This window comes from Pundamilia nyererei, unplaced genomic scaffold (genome assembly GCF_000239375.1).
Source record: "Pundamilia nyererei isolate P.nyererei 1_Seehausen unplaced genomic scaffold, PunNye1.0 scaffold00065, whole genome shotgun sequence".
Taxonomy (NCBI): Eukaryota; Metazoa; Chordata; class Actinopteri; order Cichliformes; family Cichlidae; genus Pundamilia; species Pundamilia nyererei.
The window spans coordinates 449,571-469,479 of record NW_005187466.1 but is presented as its reverse complement, the minus strand read 5'-3'; the positions used below and the strand labels follow the sequence as shown (position 1 = coordinate 469,479).

General features: G+C 40.2%; 2 protein-coding genes across 4 annotated transcripts; one reads left to right on the top strand and one right to left on the bottom strand.

Moving 5' to 3' along the window:
- Positions 1–418: 418 nt before the first annotated feature.
- LOC102193965 (regulator of G-protein signaling 5) lies at positions 419–2,927 on the bottom strand. Its single transcript, XM_005735693.1, has 5 exons — positions 2,724–2,927; positions 2,582–2,638; positions 2,441–2,493; positions 945–1,108; positions 419–865 (listed from the first exon to the last, which is right to left on the bottom strand). Exons 1-5 carry the CDS (start codon positions 2,765–2,767, stop codon positions 698–700), a joined length of 486 nt encoding a protein of 161 aa, XP_005735750.1. The 5' UTR covers positions 2,768–2,927; the 3' UTR covers positions 419–697.
- A 1,612-nt stretch (positions 2,928–4,539) lies between these two features.
- slc25a23a (solute carrier family 25 member 23a) lies at positions 4,540–19,465 on the top strand. Of its 3 annotated transcripts, none has more exons than XM_005735690.2 (12): positions 4,540–4,970; positions 7,532–7,749; positions 10,936–11,059; positions 11,145–11,232; positions 12,652–12,763; positions 12,901–13,059; positions 13,191–13,343; positions 14,639–14,752; positions 14,878–15,045; positions 15,126–15,273; positions 16,278–16,468; positions 16,857–19,465. In XM_005735690.2, exons 2-12 carry the CDS (start codon positions 7,555–7,557, stop codon positions 16,953–16,955), a joined length of 1,551 nt encoding a protein of 516 aa, XP_005735747.1. In that variant the 5' UTR covers positions 4,540–4,970; positions 7,532–7,554; the 3' UTR covers positions 16,956–19,465. The 3 variants fall into 3 exon arrangements, with proteins under 3 accessions (XP_005735747.1, XP_005735749.1, XP_005735748.1); XM_005735692.1 differs by having other exon boundaries at positions 4,541–4,970; positions 16,278–16,460; positions 16,857–16,920; XM_005735691.2 differs by having other exon boundaries at positions 4,541–4,970; positions 16,278–16,924.
- Positions 19,466–19,909: the final 444 nt, after the last annotated feature.

Below are 19,909 nucleotides of genomic sequence, written 5' to 3'. Positions count from 1 at the left end.
TAAATATGAACATTTTTTGGGTGTCACTTGTTTTCTTTCCTTTGATGGTACTTGGTCCATGCTTTGTAAGGAGTATAAGAATTTTACAAGGATAACAGAATCTGCCCTGCTCACGCTGACAACTTTAAATATGATTGGCAGGTCCCCACACCCTTTTCCAAATCACAGTGAAAATATAAACAGGTTAAATAAAAGCAGCAAAATCATTTTTAAATGCCTCGGCTCAGTCAGACTCCAGCCATGCTGACAATAGCTGCATGATCGGACATGGTTGCAAGTTTACTGGTGCTTTTCTAACGTAAGCACATGCGTTGTAGTGATTGGAGACAAAGTTAGACAGGCAAGACTGAAATGGTTTGGACGTGTGCAGAGGAGGGATGGACAAAGGATGCTGAGGAAGACCGCAGAGAAGGTACAAGAGTTCTCTGTTATGAGGTATTTATTTAAATCCTTTTGCTGGATTTAATTTGTAGCCATGCAGAGGTGCAACATCTACATTTAAGTTTGATAATTATGAGGTTACAACGTCAGACTTAAAGCTTACTGATAGTATACTGTGCATATAAGGACAGCACTACCTTATGGTTAACATGATCATATATGTTAGATTAATTGCTAAAATACAATCAACAATTGAAGCAGTACAGATTCACCAGCACTTATTTCTAAAGCAGGTCTAGTACTAATCTGAGCATGTTTAAAAAGCCTTAACGGCCTCCATGCAGTGATGTGAGCGCAGGAAACGAGGGAAGGAGTCCTTGGCCATCAGACTGTAGATCCTCTGCTGTGCTTTGTTGAATGTGTTGGGACATGGAGAGTCCATCACACTCAGCAGAGCCTCCCGGGTCTCAGCATCCAGGTTTACCTAACGAGGGAAAAGTTATTTAAATAAGTTTTGTTCTTCATCATTTGCTGTTTAGTGATGTGTGCTCCTCTCTACCAACCTCCAGTGGAGCGTCAGGGTTGATAAACTGGCTGTAGATGCTGCAGGCCTTGTTCTTCTGCAGGTTTGAAGGGGAAACCCTGTAATCCTCGCAAGCCAGCCAGAACTGAAGGTTCTCCTCACTGAACTCGGAGCGCAGGAACGCCCGAAAGGCCTGCAAACCACCTGAGAGGAAGAAGGAAAGAAGAGCTAGAAGAACGGTTCAGGTTTGACACAAATTTCAGCTAAACATCTGAGCTTTTCATGTTTTTACTTGGTTACAAAAATTCAAAAATACTGTTCTAAAAGCCATTTTTACACAGTTCCTATGATAAACTGTGCCACTGGAATTAACATTAAGTTATGTGAGATTATAATATTATTTTATGCCATGTTAGACCCTTAATTAAAGATTGTGAATTATTATGTAGTTTTAGTTTGCATTATTCTCCTGAATTAGAAGAAGGTGATAACTATTGCATTTGTTAAACTGATTTGCATTACATTAGACTGCTGATTTATTGTGAATGAATAATATTGTTTTATGATGCATTATACTGCTGAGTTATAAGAAATACTGTTTGCAGAAAGTCATCGCCTTATTTGTCTGATTAGAAGAGAACGGAACATGCTGGAGTTTTCTGCCCCATCTCAGCAGGAGCAGATAAACAGGGAGCCAAGGTCATAGCTTAGGCGCCGTGTGAGAGAAAGCATGTGAATGTTTAGGCTTTTATGATTAGGTGGGGGCCACTAGAGGCTATAAGAGTTTGATCAATGCTCCACCATTTTGAGATCTGATGCTGTCTGCGTACGGTGTCCATCTCCCACGCGTGTGATCATTAAAATCATCGTTTGACTCAACCCGGCCGGACCAGTGTGGTTATTGTGGTTTTTCCTCTTGTATCCATCCCCAATATTTGAATCCGTAACAGTTATTTCACCTTAATTCTCCTTATTGAGGCTTAAATAGTACAAAATATGCAGTTGTCAAACACAGCTGACTGCCTTTCCTTTGATACATACTGTTTTAAATAGTAAGTTAGCATTAGCAACACTAAAAAATAAATTAGCTAACAGTAATATGATGGTTTTCACCATCTATCTAGAGTATTAAGAATACAGGAGATATAGATGTATAAAAGTAAAGGTACTTTTACTTTACAATTAATTAATTATAAGAATTAACTCAGTAAAAAGTAAAAAGCAGTTCAGTTAGGATGCACCCTGAATAAACATTACCATGTCACATTTTTAAAAAGGAAGAACACTATATGTTAGTGATAATAATGCCTAATGTCTTCAGATTTTTAGCTGAAATATCAGTGTGCGTTCTTATGTACAAAATAAAAGCACTTTGCTGCCTGTGCAAACGACTGATTAACCTTTCTCAGTAAAGATGTGCTAGAATTAACCAGAAAAAGGTCAAATCTCCTCACCCTCCAGTAACATTGAGCTGTTTTTCATGTTTGAATATTAAAGTGGTGACTGACTTCAGAAGCAAAATAAAGTGAATCTTACTTTTGCTGTTCAGCAGAGTTTCCAAGTCTTGCAGAATTCTTCCGTCCTGAGTCCTGATAAAAGGGGCACAGGGAGTCAGAAATGTAGCTTCAGCTCCTCTGATTTACTCCTTATTCAAAATACGGGTTTCAGTGAACTTACTTGTTCTTGTGGTGGGTCTCAGCCAGGTGGCTTAGCTTCACCCGCATCTCTTTTGCCCTGAAACACAGACAAAAGAAGATGTAAAACAATCTCAGGGTTTCATTTATTAATGTAAAACATAATATCAAAAATAAACACGTACTTCTCCAGACATGAGGAAGGCAGGTAGGAGAGCCCCCTACACATTGAAGCTGCTAGTATTAAATGATCTGCAAAGGGAAAATTAACCGAGCTGTATTTGAAGAATTATTCCGAGCCAGTCTCCTGGACTAAAGCGTGCTGCTCTTATATACAGCAGTCCGCCCGTGTGCTATCTGATCTGTCAATCTGCTTCGATTAGAACAGCAGGTGTGGAGATGGGAAGTGAATAGAGATTAAAACCGTTGAATGAGAGGCTGTATACGTGCTCAAAGGCCATGTAGTCCTGTCAACAAGAGATACAAACACAGTCAATATATAATATAATAGTAGGAAAATCACATGTGTGAGTGTACATGAGTGGTCAGGGTACACCTGTCATCTTAAAAGTGTGTCATAAACGAAACACAGAGTGGGCTACAGAGTTATATCACAGAAGAATAAAGTGATGAGGGAGGAGCAGGTGGACAGGCACAACCACTCATCGCTGGAGAATGTCTGAGATCTGCAGGCCGGAGATGATGATGGACAAGCTGGTGGACAAAATTAGAGGAACATCTCGCAAAATCATTAAATAAGGTTCAGCTTTTCTTCTCCATTTCTAATTTGTTAGTTGGCTGTTTTATAACCCTCTTATGTGGCTCTCTGCAGACAGTGCTCATCTGTATCTCACTGCAAATAATGTTAAAAAGAGAGCTAAAACTTTGTGCCAAATTCTGATCGACTCCATATTACTGTAAATTTGTAAAAATCAAATCAGAGACACATAGAGACAAAAACGCTTCTGTTGAATCATAACTTCCATTGTTTGAATAATGTGACGTATGGGAGGCCTGCAGATTATGTCGTGCTCCTCCTGAATGAAAAGATGACACTGGTTGGTTAAACATTTGCACACATGAGTCAACTAATTTTTAAATACTGGTGTTTCATTAGACGCTGTGAGGAAAATCCCAAATTATCTGAGATACTCAGAAAGATCCCCAGCTGTGTTCTTGTTCATTGATGTTCCTGTCTCACCTGGAGAGAAATATCATTTATGAATACATATCAGTGCATTCGGTTATCTTCACTGTTTAAATTAATGACTTGAACATGCACGAATATCCTCTCTACATGTTAGTGATTCCTTTTTTTCCTTCGACCTTATGCTTTTGCCAGCTGTGATAGGTTATAAAATCTCCGTGCTCATCTTCAAGAGCTGCAGGGAAGGAGCAGGAACTTTGTGACATAACTAGTGTGGAAGCCAGTCACGTGTGATTTGGAAACTTGAAACCTCCAAACACACTGAAAATAACGAAGAAGGGGACACCTTGTGCCCAACAGCGGAATTGTTGAAATACCTTGAATAATTTTAGGTAATATACTGTGTTAAAATAAACAGAGAGTGGTTATGCACGTGAATACTCAAAGTATTTTTAAAAAGTCAAACTAGTATAGTTAAAATCCAGCATGCACGAAAGTGTCCAGCCTTTAAAAACCGTTCGCAAAGTACATTGAAGGTGAAGAAGCTCATTTAGCAGAATGTTTTTCAGTGATATACAATTCTGTGCAGGCTTTCAGCTTTAAGTCAAGGGATTTCACAAAAGTACTGCATTAACTGTTTAGGAAGTGCCGCCATTTTTAATCATATTGCTCAATAGTAAAGGGACAAATTAACATAACTTTAAATATAAGGAATTTGTACTTTAATTACAGTATGGCTGTTTGAAAGGCCACTGTGGTGGTGAACAGAGGCAAAACTAAGAACACTGTCACTGTCCAAATACTTATGGACCTAAATGTATTAGCCTATTATAAGCATTAGGGAACCATGGACTGATGATCTTAGTATTTATTTAGAATCTGGCCCAGGGGCTCTAGCTGATGTCATGTGAGAAGTCCTTGTCGTAAACAATTAATAATTCTTTTTATTGACGCAAAATAAATTGCCGGCTTCACACTGTGAGTACACTGCGGACACACACGGATCGGACACTTCTCCACCAGAAGACTTCAGCAGCAGCAGCAGCAGGAGGACGACTGCGTGTTTCTGTCGCTTCCTGCTTCCTCAACAAGAGTGTCTGAGAAATCTGCAAGACGCAGCGCCAAGCGCCGCAGAACACGGAGACCCGCTGAAGCCAAGGGGAGCCCGCTTGTGTGGTTTCCAGTGCTGTTTTAGGACTGAGCGGACCTGCCGGTTTCTCCTGCGTCCTGATCCTCCGCATCCGCCCGAGCATGGGCGGCGAGTCGGTCTGCAGATAAACACACTGTGAGTGCGCCTCAAAATGGTCTCGTAGATGTTATAATTAGACCGTAACAGCGTGCGTAACGCTGTGAGGATCAAGTGAAAGGGGTTGTCATGTATTTAAAGGATAAAATGCTGTTGTGTATGTGGATGAACGTGTGAGCCGCGGTATTTCATGGCATTCCCAGTTTACCGGTAATAACCAGTAACTCAGTTACTGGAGAGTGTTCGAACACATCAGTATTAGGTTACAAATTTAGTAAACGTTCCACTCGATGCCCACATGCCCTGCTGCTTGCATTCATTTTTCAAAATAGGCTAATCGTAGCCTATCAGATTAACAGGGTGGTCACAGTAACAGCGCCTTACACAACTCACACTACGTCCTGTTCTGCAAACTCAACTACAATACACACTCTGAATCGACTACACATCCACTATGAATAATAGCGTTCAACTCTATTCATTTCAAGTGGTGTTTTATAACAGGAACACTATGTAACAGCTACAGTACACCCAGTTTAACCCTGCCAGATGTAATCTCTACCTATCATCAAGGCTTTGTAAACAAAACTGTGATGGCTGCCTGTTATCAACAGATACAATGCACACACACACACACAAAAAAATAAAAAATAAATTTGAGGTTTAAAACTGCAAAATAGTGAGTTTACATCTGAAGCTTCCTCCTCATGTTATCTCTGCTCAGGGGCATCTAGTTTTGGGTTAAAGCTCTTTGGTGGCAGGAGGAGCCTTTTCTAGCTTGGAATGAAATGTTTGTTTTTTCTTTGCTGTGTTTCATCCGTAAGTAAATTAGTCATAGTTAAATTGCCTGAATGCATCAGCTTGGTGACTGAATTTTGATTTCACAAAAATAGTGGAGGCTCTACTAGAGGTGTAGAGGTGCTACATTCACCTTATACAAATGAAGCTGACCTCCTCGGCCTCGCTTTTACACCACTAATTTATTGTATCTAAGTGACAGCTAATGGCATGAATCAACAAAGGAGGGAAGGCAAAGTGAGGGGAGTCAGCTGTTAACAAAGGTTAGCAGAGCACAGATAACAGGCTTAGAATGGTTTAGCAATTGTTAAAGACAGTGAGCCAGTTTCAGATGTGACATCTACCAAAATGACCCAGTACAACTTACAACCAACAGTATGAAACACATGGCCTTTCATTTCAGAAACAGTCAGAGTGAGTGAAGCAGCCCCAGGCCCCTCTCCAAATGATCTGCAAAATGTAACACAAACTGAGGTCACATCACGGCAACTCAGAGTTATTCCAAACAATCATTTCTATCCAGAATAGTTTCAACTGAAAGCTTAGCCACACTAATGCCAAGTGTCTTCATGATATGCTGGACCAGTGACTCTCAGCAATTAGACAGTGAGATTTTCAGGCTGATGAAACAGCATTTTTAAAATACCACAGTGACGCTGCTTCTTATTTATAAAAGAAAATTATGTAGACACTTTTATGGGTGCGTTTATTCAGCTTTTGCTGTTTGCTGTACACCAGCACCTCTTTGTACACCCACAAAGATTGTCATATGTTCCAAAACCACCCGATATATATCTGCAAAAACAGTAGACTTCCTTATATGATATATTTAACTTCTACTTTAAACGTGAAATAAATACCAACAGAAAGTGGCTGTTATATATTATTTTATCACATATATCATTAAATTGAATGGATTTCATTATTCTGTTATTCAGCCTACACAACCAAAGGACTGTAATTGTAGTTATTTCTCACTATGTGGAAACGCCCTCTGGTGTGACTAATCACAGAAGCTCCACCACTACCACGTCTATTCAACAGACCAATCACTGCAAGGACATGAGGTCCCCCTTTATTACAGTCACTGGCCCCACACAAGCTATTTTCGCTTTCTTCCAAAAGAGCTCCTTAGCGGAAGCTGGGAGACTTATTTAAACTTTCACAATTATCAGGATACTCACATTGTTACAACTTCTAGTGTGTCTCGGTGATCTGGGTAGACCTCTAATGTACCTTAGCACTAAACAGGCTGAAAACAGTGTTAGGCTGTAAGAAGGTTAAGAGGCTTATACAGGCTACAGTATGTTATGAGATGAGGATCCAAACATGGGGAGATTTTAAGGTGGGCAGACTATTGGACATGTCATAGTTTTGTTTTTTATTTTTTTTAATCAAATGCAGAATATGAACAGTTAATTATTAGCTACACTGAAAGATACAGATCAAGAAAGGAAGGGGGCCCACAGAGACTGGTTATGATTGGGGTCCAGGGTCCTGCGCTGTGCCCCTGTTTCTGCTTAATATTACATTTGCTGCCTCTGCTAAACCCGCCAACCAGATAACAACTGTTTGCAGTCAGTTTTAATAATTTTCTCGATTGTTTTTGGTCTCTTTCTTTGCAGCCCATAAGCTTCAGTTTACTGACCCTAATGGGTTGCAATGCTCTCATTAACAAAACTTAATTTTGATAACTGAATAGTTTGTTGTACAAATGAAAGTTTGAGGTATTCACAGATAAACAGACATACTGTTCTGTGTCAGGCTGTGGATACTGAACTGGTGCCCCTGTATCTTATCAGCTAACTCTGACTGGTGACCAGTCATGGGACCCCAGCGGACTTGGTTCCCCTGGGTGCACTGCCAGGAGAGTGAATCCTCTAGTCCAGACGAGGAGCGGGAGCAGCGCTGGGCTGAACTCTTTGAACAGCTGGACATCAACAAAGATGGACACATTGACATCCTTGAACTGCGGAGAGGGCTGGCAGACCAGGGGCTTTCCAAAGGCTCAGTAGAGAAGGTAATACAGCAGCATACAGTGATACTGTGCATTACAAATGGGTTCATTTTCTACAGATATTTGCCAGTTCACATTAGACACCTCCCAATGTCAGTGATCAGACTGTTTTGGTCTTTAGGAGCTAGCCGTCTGGGTGGCTGTAGCTCAGGTGGTAGAGCAGGTCACCTACTAACTGGAAGGTTTGCGGTTTGATCCCAGTCTGCTCCAGTTTGCAAGCCAACTATCCTTGAGCAAGACGTTAACCCCATGTTGCTCTTCGATGCATCCATGGGAGTATGAATTTCTGTGAATGTTAGATAGTAAGCGCTTAGAAAAAAGTGCTTGTGTGAATGTGCAAGTTGTCTAAAGTGCTTTGAGTGCTCAGATAAAACAGAAAAGCACTATATAAGAACCAGTCCATTTACCATCTGACACAGTTTTACCATTAAACAGTCAATAAATCATTCCTTATCTGCTCTATGCTCTTTAAAAATCTTGTTACCTAACATGCAGACAAATAGTGGGCCATTTTGATAAACGACTCTACACTTCAACCTTCCACGTCATTCAGTCTTTGCGAGCTGCGTTGACCCTAAATGTAGCTACATTTCTTGGGAGGTGCACATCAGATTACGTGGAATGTTACACCGTAGGGTTAAAAGGAGTTTCCAGTTACATCATAAATTATGAAGCAGATTTCCCGCTGAAGCATAATTTAAGCTCAAAATGGTTCCTAGCACAGTGGGAGAGTCCTATTGTCTTCCCAGTCTCATTACACATTTCCACCCAGCTGAATCCTGGAAAAAGGAAAGTTGAGTTCCCAGAAAGTTGATTCTGTTTACCCGGACGTTGAGAAATGCAATGTCCAGGTAAACAGGATCAACGTTCTGGGAACTCAATTTTCCTTACCTTTATGACTGAGTGTGCAATACATTTCTTCAGGGTGGTTATAGCGAAGATTTTAAACAAGTAGATAAGAATGAAAGTGAAGACATTTCAGCTTTGTATTTCTTTTATTTTAGATAGTTTTGTAAGCCTGCAATTATGCTTTTGTTATTTCTTTGGTTTTTCCACATCTAATTTTAGTTTTAGATGATAACTTTGGTCCCCAGGTGGCCTACTGTCTCTACAGCAGATCACACTCGAGAGAGAATATATCCACCAAAATCCTCCAGCAGGCTTCTACTTTTGGGCTTTGCCATTTGCCATTTTTGTATATTGAAGTCAAGGTGCATTAGAGGACTCATGAGGGCTGGTCTCTGTAAATGGCAAACATAAGTAGAGGGCACTCTGTAGTACCAGCAGCCACTTCACATTAAAGGTCACATCAAGTCAGTTTAGTTGTAAAGAAAGATTTTTAAACCAGATGCTGGTTTCAGATAAAACCTCAGTAATTCAGCTTTTCAGTGCTTTTTTGCCATTACTTGTTGCTCTACTGTTGGAAGGTCATTGTTTAACTCAGTGGTTTAACCTGCTTATGCATGGGTTTTTTGTGGGAAGGAGAAACTGTGTCTAAATTTCACCTTCCTGCACACTTTCTATTCATTAAGAATAGCACCCGTTCATCTTTCCTCTTCTCTTTACATTAAACAACCAGGAAAGGCAAAATCTCTGCCCTTCTCCCTTTACCTTCTAGTTCCATCTTATCTGCATCCTTACTATTTATGCAGCAGCAGCAGCAGCAGAGAACAAAAACAGCATGGATTTGTATTGAGAAAGCACACACGGTGTCTCTCTTCTCTCTTTGAGTGTTTGTTTTGGTAAAAAGTGTCTGGGTCACCAAGAGAACTCATCAGTTCTTCTAGTTCTGCTTCTTCTCTCGCCTGGACTGTGTGAAAACTGTAAGCTGAGCCTTGCTCCTCTTTGTGAATTAAGAGGGCTGCAAGCATAATATGGTTTATTTCAGAGTTTGAGGCTTATGTTAGGGTAAGATTTAATGTGTGAGTGTCTGTCTGCTTTGCACACATGTAAAGGGCAGCGGGATGCTATTTTGGTCGAAGGAGCAGGACTTTGTAAGCTGAGATTAGTAACCTTTTGCTCTGTCATATGCTTGATCTCTCTACACATGGATAATTGTCCAGTTTCTTTTTCTCCTGTAACATTTATCACTGCTTCTGTGTAATTCACTCTCTACTTTCAGTGTGTTTTGGCCCCTGTTTTTCCAAGAATATTTCTGCGACAGAGTTACTTTTTAGGTAACTAGACAGGGATTCTTATTGTTATTTGAGCCACTACATAAAACAGAGATGGACACCAACGTTTTGGAAAAATGGGGTGTAGCTGTAACTGTAAGGAGAGTAAGGGTTGCAGAGTGGCATACTAGTCATCCAAACCTTTTGTGGACATTCATAACACACATGGCCAAAATTTCAAATGATAACGTCATGGTAAAGTCAGCATACATAAATGTGTTCACTGTAAGTCATACAGCTCTTACAGTGAACACATAAGAGACTATTGTTTTCGAGAGATATTAGTAGACAGTGAAGTTAACAAACACTGGAAATATTGGAAAATCCGAATGGTCTTGATCGCGTCATTGCTTGGCTGTTTTTGTGCAGCTGGGATTCTCAGTGTACGTCTTTTGGACCCTTTACATGTGCTTCTAATGGAAAAAAAATGTAAACTGTGAATCATGCAAGCTACACTAATAGAAATAAACATTGAAGTGGCCCATTAAATCTTCGAGTATGGTGAATACCTTAAAAATAATTCTGTTCACAGCTTAAATTAACTATTAGCTGGATGTGTAAAGTTCGATTAATAGTTTTAGTTTATAAAACAGCCTTTTTGACTTTTTAAAACAGATGAACCGATCCTTCTTGGGAGAAAAGCATTTCATTTAACACATATTTCCTTGACTGCACAACACCTATCAGCCATATTTTCCCAGCAGATTGCAAAGTTTATGTAAAGCCCAGAGGCTGCTGGACTTTTGTGAGGAGATATTTCTTTGCTGTCAAGGTCACCTCAGCTCTGTGTGCTCTGATAAGCTGAAGCAACCTTATGCTGTTGTGGAGAACTACAAACACACTGTCTTTGTAGTAATGTGTAGACAGGCTAAAGTCCATTTTTGGTCCGGATACTTTCAAGTAAAAGTAAAAGTATACTTTTAAGGACCAAGCAGCACTGTGTAATTACACTTGTTTAAAGACCTGTTTTTTGTTCTTGACCAAATGTTGTTTTACATCACGTCCTTGCTGTCAGATCGTGGAGGCCGGAGACACCAACCGTGATGGAGTCCTGGACTTAGAAGAGTTCACTCAGTATCTTCGTAGCCATGAAAAGCAGCTTAAAGACATGTTTCGCAGCCTGGACAATAACAACGATGGTCTGTATCAGATCACAACATGATAGTTTTTGTAATTATCTCACTCGTCTCTCACTCAACCCCTGTGACTTGTGGATATCTGCAGGTCGCATAGATGCAACAGAGATTCAGGTCTGTCTTCGCAACATTGGTGTGAATATTAGCTTGGAGGATGCCAACAGGATTTTGTTAAGGTATGTTATCAATCAGTAATCCATATTGCATTAATAATTCCTACGATCCCTGTCTATCATCAAAAATACTACCTGCCACCATTTCTAATAGGTTGAGCAGCGTGACACTTTCAATATTAAGCCACTGACTATGCTCTATAACCAAACTGGGGAGAATCTTTAGAAGCTGTTCAATCACCTCAGTCACAGTGACCCATTGTTACAGGTTTGTTAGTTACTCTCTAACCTAGAGATTTAGTTTTGTGGAAGATATAATGTCAATTTTTGCTGGAGTCAATCCTCACTCTGGCCCAGTGATGGAGAGGAGGGAGATTTGTAGTATTTACAAAAGCTGTCTTTTATCCATAAAACCTTGATTTTAGCCTCATATTTAAAAAAAAAACTAAACTGATTGAATCAGTGGATTATTTTAAGGGGATATTGAAAACATGATCTGAAGAACATTCAGAGAGTTGAAAACGTGAATATGAAGAGATCTCCACACTAATGAAACTGAGTCTTTAGAATGGATTAGAATAGCCCTTTATTGTAATTGTACATTTACAACAAAATTGTAGGTGCTCTACACCAACTGTCCTGCTGGGATAAAATATAAATAGTAGACAGCAGGAATAAATAGAAAACAAGAGAAAAATATACAAAAATAAGAGAACGATTGAAACATTGGACAACAAAATAGTTGCAAAGTGCTCAGTAGTAGTGCAAAGAAAAGACTTGGTCTGAAAAGAGTCCATAGTGATGAAGGTTACTCCGACCATGGCTCAGACTAGGGAGGCAGGATTGGTGGGCAGGGTGTATAGTGTTTGTTGACAGTCTGAATTGCCCAGGGGAGGAAGCTGCTTGTGAGTCTGGAGGTGTGAGACCTGATTGACCTGAGGCGCTGGCCAGAGGGCAGCAGGTCAAACAGGGGGTGGGTTGGGTGCAAGGGGTCACCTGTGATGGGCCTGGTTTTCCTGAGACAGGAGGAGCTGGCGATGGCCTCAAGGGGTGGCAGAGGGCAGCCAGTGATTTTTTTGGGCAGTGTTAATTACCCTCTGCGCAGCCTTCCTGTTCTCAGCTGTGACCCCTGCATACCAAACACCCAGGCAGTACTAGAGCACACTCTTCACTGAGGAGCGGTAGAATGCCAGCAGCAGGTTCTGGTCCAGGTTATTCTTCCTCAGGACATAGAGGAAGTGCAGCCGCTGAACTACTAATAGTAGTAGTAGTAGTTAATAATAAGATGAACTTTTATCGATTTACATGAACTTACTGTGGTTTCAGACGTAAGGTGTCTGAACCCTGCAGACATTCTAACCAGAGGGTGATGTCACTGTGGCTGTGTCCATCTTTGTTGTACAGTCTCTGGTGTTTTTCTTTATATGAATTTTATGACCTTTTTATCTATTTTTTAATATTTATTTATATGTGTTTCCACAGTATAGATAAGGATGGTACAATGACCATTAACTGGAATGAGTGGCGGGACCACTTCCTGTTTAACCCTATCACTAACATGGAGGAAGTGGCGTGCCATTGGAAACGCTCATTGGTAAAGTCGGAAACAAAATTTATCATACAGTATGCAGTGTGTTTGACACCACTGTTAAGAATTCAAAATATTTTTTTATTCCCCACTCCTTGTTACTTTTTTTTTTATACATCTTCTGACCTGCATGGCTTCAGTAGATGGTGGACATCGGTGAGCAGCTGACAGTCCCAGATGAATTTTCAGAAGAGGAAAAGAAGTCTGGGTTTGTCTGGCGGCAGCTGATGGCTGGAGCCATAGCCGGATCTGTATCCCGGACTGGAACGGCCCCTTTAGACAGGCTCAAAGTCTTTCGACAGGTCAGACTGGTGCACTTACTGCCTTATCTCTCTGATCACTCTGAATTCATCCATGTGTTACTGTTTATGTATAAAAAGTCTTTTTTGAGCTCTGATGCTTTAATATTGACTTTCTTGCTTTACTCTGCCAGGTACACGGCTCCTCTGATTTTAAAGGGAATGTGCTAAGCAATTTTCAGACGATGGTGAAAGAGGGAGGAATCTGGTCTCTGTGGAGGGGAAATGGAATCAATGTCCTAAAAATTGCCCCGGAGACTGCTATCAAGTTTGCAGCTTACGAACAGGTGGAGAAAACTATGAACACACATTCAATTTTTCACCTTACACTCCTAACTCTTTCAAGGCTTTACCGTGATTCATCATTCTCTTATTATTATTATTTTCCTTTGTCCAAATATTTAAATCGTTCTAAATGATCTATTTAGATCATTGTGAAAAATAAACATATTCTCTTATTTATTCTCTCTGTATCGAATATGAATCCAAACCAGCAGCAGCTAGTTTGGTCGAGATATCGCGGAAGTGAGAAACAGATGCAGGACTTCTCTGGCTATTATTTCCTTCACTGTATTCTGGTTGCATGGCAACAAGACTGCAGAAAGTCACAATGTTTTTAACCTTCTGTGGTACAAATAAAAAAAAAGATTTAACTAATGAGAGGTGCTTTCCTGAAAATGCTTATTAAATTCTAAAACATGACAGTGTTGTTTCCTCATTAAGGATGTCACCCAAAATGTTGACTTCCTCATTGTGTATTATTATACACAATAAACGCTTTCCCCTCGCTCGTGCACCAGTTTTGCATGTAAACTTTACGTCTAATTTTGTTTCATAACTGCGATGTAAATATACTGTTTATACTGTCCTTAATCATTAATTATATGAATAAATAAACATTTGATTTTGTGAAATTCTCTTGCATTTTAAATTTAAAATTATTGCTTTTGTTTATGAAGGCAAAGATTTTTTTTCTTTGCCTCAAAAGAAAGGAAGTGTTTTTACGGGGTGTTACGCAGTGGCTTTACTGGTCTGTAAATGTTGCACCTGATCTAAAACAATGGGACTCCAGTATTAGACTAACAGGCATTCAGCTTCCGTTACCTACTGATCTACTAGAAATTCTGAGAACCACAAACCCTCCAAATCCTGGAGTGCTCACCACTGACCCAATCTGAGGCTCACTTTGTGCTATTTTTTGATTCTATTACTCTCTTTCCTTGCTGTTTCCATTACCAGGGCTTCAGTTTTTGTTTTTTGCTTTTTTACCAGGTAGATTTTCTACAAGTGTTTTAGTTGTTCTAGCATCCAATATTGAGGAAAGCTGCTGATAGCTACCAGTCATCTTTTTTTAAAATTTCACAACTCAAGGCTTGAATTTCTTGGACATTTTGTGCTTGGTGACATCTTAAAAGCAAAGCTTGCATGGAACAGATGTAAAAGCTGACAGTCATGTTATTCTTATTGTTCAGTTTACTTTTTAACGATACATTAACAATAATTGCCAAAATAATTTGTCTTTCTTCTCTGATTGTACAACCATTTCACATTATTAACTTAAAAATTGTGTATTTCTGCACAGATCAAGAAAATGATGCGTGGCAGTAATGAATCTAGGATTTTAAAAGTACATGAGAGATTCGTTGCCGGTTCTTTGGCTGGAGCAACAGCTCAGACAGCCATCTATCCAATGGAGGTAACAGACATAAAGAATATTTTTATATTATTGAGAAAACACATTTTATAGACTTAATGAAAATGAACAAGTTCTCTCCTTTTGTCTGCTTCTGTTTCTTTTCCTTCTCTCTTTCTTCCCCTCAGGTGTTAAAGACCCGTCTCACACTGAGAAAAACAGGTCAATACTCAGGAATAGCAGACTGTGCCAAACAGATCCTACAGAGAGAAGGCGTCGCAGCCTTCTACAAGGGCTATATACCTAACTTGCTGGGTATTATCCCTTACGCTGGCATCGATCTGGCTGTCTACGAGGTCAGAGAGACATGAAAACCTACAGCTCCCGCTGTGTTTTCCTTAGTCTTGACCTTCTTTTCATGTCTTTTATTCAACAGACTCTGAAGTTTTCTTGGCTGAACAGGAACAGAGGTTTAGTGGACCCAGGGGTCACGGTGCTGGTTGGATGTGGTGCCGTGTCCAGCACTTGTGGACAACTGGCAAGTTACCCTTTGGCGCTGATCCGTACCCGAATGCAAGCGCAAGGTGAGGATACGCGTGCTTGTACTCACAGTTACAAATAAGTGACAAGTGAGAGGAATTTCAACACATGCTGGTGTGCAAAGAAATTCCTTCATATATGAATTTTATATTTATAAGATTTGATGTGACTCTCCAGGCGATATATATGGTAAAGCATCATTCAAAGTATCAACTGCACATAATCGCATAAAGTAATGAGGGCAACTGTTTTTATTGTGCTAATACAGCTGAAATGGACAAGTACTACAATATAATCTGATGCTGTCTCGAAGAAATATTGTCATATGCTTTGGTTATTGACAATTACGGTTCTGAGGGGTTGTGCACTTTAGTCAAATAACTGTCTTACGGCTAATTTAGCCTTCTGCTGTAAATCTATGTAAAGCCTACGATGCAACCTACGTAAGTGGCCGAATTCTTTAGCAGAATTCATGCTTTCGTGGGGGTTTTTATGGGTTAGTCAGTTATATGTTGCCCCGGCCATAATAGAAAGAAATAAAGTGTTGGGTCCTTTTTCCTGTGTCCCTTCTATTTGTTCTGGTCATAGGGAAACAAATTATTTCCATTTGTTTGGAAATCCAATAGGAAAAATTAACATTACTGAAAAGGCCAATCACAATAGTCGCAGGTTGCATCTATGCATCTATGTCATTAGATTTCCAGGGAGATGCAAATCAGGTTACAGTGTACTTATGACATAAATTTAAAACATAAATTTAAAACAGAATCATAAACTGCCTGTTAGCAAGATGTCGAGCCACCACAGGGCTTTTAAACAGTAGCTTGACCAAAAAAAGGAAACAAAGAACATCTTAGTCCAAGGTATATTTCTTAACTTTTTTCCAGAGTCTTTAGCTCAGTTTTCTTTCAACAGAGTTTGCTTAGTGTTTATAACAAGTTCAGAAATATGTAGGATTGACATGTTCAGCTCCATCAGATGAAGACCATATTGTGCCCCTTGTGTTAAAATTATCTTGATGTGGCTCATCTCTTTACTCTCCCAACAGCTTCAGTGAAGGGAGCCCCTAAAGTCTCCATGCTGACATTGCTTCAAACCATTTTGAGCCAGGAGGGCATCACTGGACTTTATCGAGGAATTTCTCCCAACATGCTCAAAGTCATCCCCGCTGTGAGCGTGTCCTATGTCGTCTATGAATACACAAGGATATTCCTTGGAGTGGATATAGAGGGTAGGAGGGTAGGAAAAGGAAAGGGGTAGCAAAAGGAGAAACTGTGGTGCTTTTTACCTGCAAGCTGTTGGAAGTGCATGGGTCGATAGGCTTTTGAATGATACAAGAGAATGTAAGTCTTGAATTTTGAAGATAAGGATGAGAGAAATCGACATATATACTGTATGTTATATATACAGTAATCTGTTTGAAATTCTAACATTTAGGTGACATGTGATCTGTAATTGCTTTGCAATGCATGTCAGCAGATGTGTGAACGCTAACAGACTGACATTTTGCTGCTGGAGTGACCTGGACATATGAGGATTTGCATGAACTTGACTGAGAACAGGTAAAAGGTATAGTCTATCTTGAAAACCATATTATATTGCTACAACATTATTTTTTTTCTTCCAGGTGGTACTTAGAGAAGATGGAGGGCTGATCCAATTTCCTCAATTCTCTCTAAGTAGAGAGACTTACAGGGTCTCCCAGTCCCACATATTTTACATGTAAGGGGTCTGATCTCCATGGGGATACTCTTTAAGAGACATCACTGATTGGCTACAGAGTCAGAGAACCTAGGTTACAAAGTAACTAACTGTTCTCTTATGTATCAAGGCTCTCTCTCCACCCATTTTCCATGTATATGAGGACTCTGTAACAAACACAGTTAGGAAACGAAGCAAATGTAGCACAAAATGGCAGCTGAGTACTAGTGTGATTGTAGAGTTCTTCTACACATAAGCATATGCTCATGGTTTTGATCCAAGATGCTACCAAAGGTTAGCTGCCTCTCCCAAGCACTATGCCTACTTGCAAATGTAAGGAAAGCCACTTGGCTACAGTGAAAAAACAACATCATTCTCAACCATATGTGAGCCATGTGCTACAGAATCTAGCATGTGTTTTTCAATTAAGTCACTTTTAGCAGTCAAATCTGGTAAAAGTGGACAAGTTCGTCCAAAAGGTAAAAGATTTCTGTGAGAAACACATCCTGCAATAAAGCACATGAGGTGGGAGAACTCCTAAAGGGAAGACATGCATTCTGCAGGTCCTGGACTGCCCATTTAAATGAATAGTAGGTCACCTCCACAATCCAGTGACAGGTTTTCCCAGGCAGTCTGGTCTATTACCAACGAGTAGTTCACCTACTGATCTCTGAGCACAAGTCTGAAAAAGATACATCTTGAAAACAAGGCCTTAAAGTGAAATGGAGGTTTTGTGTAAAGCACCGCCTGCATAATCTGGCAGCCAGCTGCAACACTACCTGTGTGCTGAAAGGTCTGACGTTCTCACAGCTGACACCACAACCAGCATGCACACAAAACCATTACCTCCAAATCCCATGGCAGGACAGCACGGCATAACACTACGAGCACTTTTGGCAACCAGGCAATACAGGTGCTAGTTTATGACGACCAGCAAAGGTTGTTTTCATGGCTGCAATCAGTCCCCTCAAAGCTAACAGGGACTTGTAGAAACTGGAGAATGTCAGGGGCTGTGCAGATGAGGGAATCCACCTGTCTCACATTGAACTCTCTGTTTCAACTTTGCTTGAACTACTATGTAGTCATACGAACACACCACCCTGTTTGATCAAGAGCCTTCGGCAACGCTGTGGCTGGAAACTCAGAGGCCAGGCCTAAAGCCTCAGCCTCTGTGAAAGGAGATGATAAATGTTGCTAAGATACAGACCTGATGACCACAATGATGAGGGTCACTCAACCTAAACTCTTTGCAGGACGATACAGAGGCGGGTAAAGGGATGCAGGTCAAATAGAAGGCCCCTAAGGCCACGGATGTGCCACTGTGCAGATAGCTGACCGAAAACACAACCCAGCGACACAAAGCTCACATCACCTGAGTCCTCTGAAACTGGCTGGGCTGGTGTAGCCTGTGGTGTCTTTAGGATACATTCTTCACAGCCTTGTGGGTGCATCGTTAACACTTCCTCTTGAGCCTGCGGTAACATCAAGGTTCCATTTGACTTGAACAAAGCCGGTTGTACAATCCTTTGGACAGACAGACCTGTCTTCACATCTTTTCTTACCAGCAAGTGGAAACTTCTGCTAATCACAATTACACAAACAATAGACACAAACACTCAATGCAAGTTGAACAAACTGTAACACAGTGGTCACGGGAAACACACCACACAACTCCAGTCTCTCAGTTTCAACTGTGCAAACCCTGTTTATTCTCACAATTAGTGATTTAGTGGTCACACTTTACAGTGCCCTTTCCTCCGTCTGCGTCCCTCTGATTTCTCTCTCTGCTTCACACTGCCGATCCGAACATCCTACTGTGTAAATAAGGGAGGTCACGATTAGCTGATGACTGGCAACAGTGCCAGTCAGGCCTCTGCCCCATCCCTCCCCTGCCGCTGCGCCACAAACCGCACCCCGCCACCATACTCATGTTTTCTGGACTCCATGGAAATCAAGTTAGTAAAAAGCCCTGCACACATTGCACCTACACTGCAGTATTGCCAACCATTGTGTGTACACCACAGGTGATGTCTTAAACAGTATACACAGTAACTGAGCTTGGGGGATCAGTCCTTGTACATGTGGAATATGTAGGGTGGAGGTACACTCCTGACTTAAAAGGGCCACAATTAGTAAAGCAAAGCAATAGGTATTGAAAAAAAAAACTACTGAAGAGGCACTCTGCCATGCATTTTCTAGAAGAGTTACAACTGAATAAAGCACACCCAAAGACTTTATGTTTTACAGAAGATGAACTGCCAAAGCCATATCAAGGAGCACAGATTGTTTCAGATAACTTCTTTGGCTAAATGCTCATGGGTAATGTCACTGTTCTTATGCAGAGAGGTATTTGAATGCTTTCTTACCACATGGGCCAGTGCCATGTACAGTATTTTCATAAACACTATACTAAGACTTATCTTTGTCTGTATCATGAAACAATAGTAGTATTTAATGCAAGTGAACATTTTTTCTCAATATCAAAATATGTATCAATGAGAAATAAAATGAAAGCAGTGAACTAAATAAACTTTGTAATTTGTGTTTATTGAATGCTCCTTGTATTTGGTGACAGTGTGTTAAAAGATGAAAGTCAGACTTTAAGAACACTCCTACTAAACCCCAGCTTGTTATTTTTACCTGATATACAGCAATTATGCAATTAAATTCAAATTTAATGAATGAAAAATTGTTTGTGGGGTTTGTACTTACCGTTTCCTATGAGAAGTAATTATTTTGTGAATTTCCAAATAATTTCCTGCGGTTATCCAGGAGAGCACTTCATTGCAGTCTAGAAGCTGTTGAACGCCAGTGAAGAGTGAGTTTTTAAATGTTTCCAAATCTTTGAAATTGTCAGATTTTTCTTAATTTGCAATACAATATGAGGATTTTGTTTTTTTATCAGAATTGTGGCCCTTACCGTATATAATTTAGTTCTTCTAATAGTCAAGACTGTTCAATTGGGAACAGTTGATAATA

What these genes read in the sequence shown, in the direction of transcription:
- LOC102193965 (XM_005735693.1), bottom strand. Translation starts at nt 2,767, where the DNA reads ATGTGTAGGGGGCTCTCCTACCTGCCTTCCTCATGTCTGGAGAA. An exon ending in CCTTCCTCATGTCTGGAGAA is followed by an intron (nt 2,639 to 2,723) that starts GTACGTGTTTAT and finishes TCTGTGTTTCAG; the next exon opens with GGCAAAAGAGATGCGGGTGA. An exon ending in AACTCTGCTGAACAGCAAAA is followed by an intron (nt 1,109 to 2,440) that starts GTAAGATTCACT and finishes TCTTCCTCTCAG; the next exon opens with GTGGTTTGCAGGCCTTTCGG.
- slc25a23a (XM_005735690.2), top strand. Translation starts at nt 7,555, where the DNA reads ATGGGACCCCAGCGGACTTGGTTCCCCTGGGTGCACTGCCAGGAGAGT. An exon ending in CCTGGACAATAACAACGATG is followed by an intron (nt 11,060 to 11,144) that starts GTCTGTATCAGA and finishes GGATATCTGCAG; the next exon opens with GTCGCATAGATGCAACAGAG. An exon ending in TCGATCTGGCTGTCTACGAG is followed by an intron (nt 15,046 to 15,125) that starts GTCAGAGAGACA and finishes TTTATTCAACAG; the next exon opens with ACTCTGAAGTTTTCTTGGCT.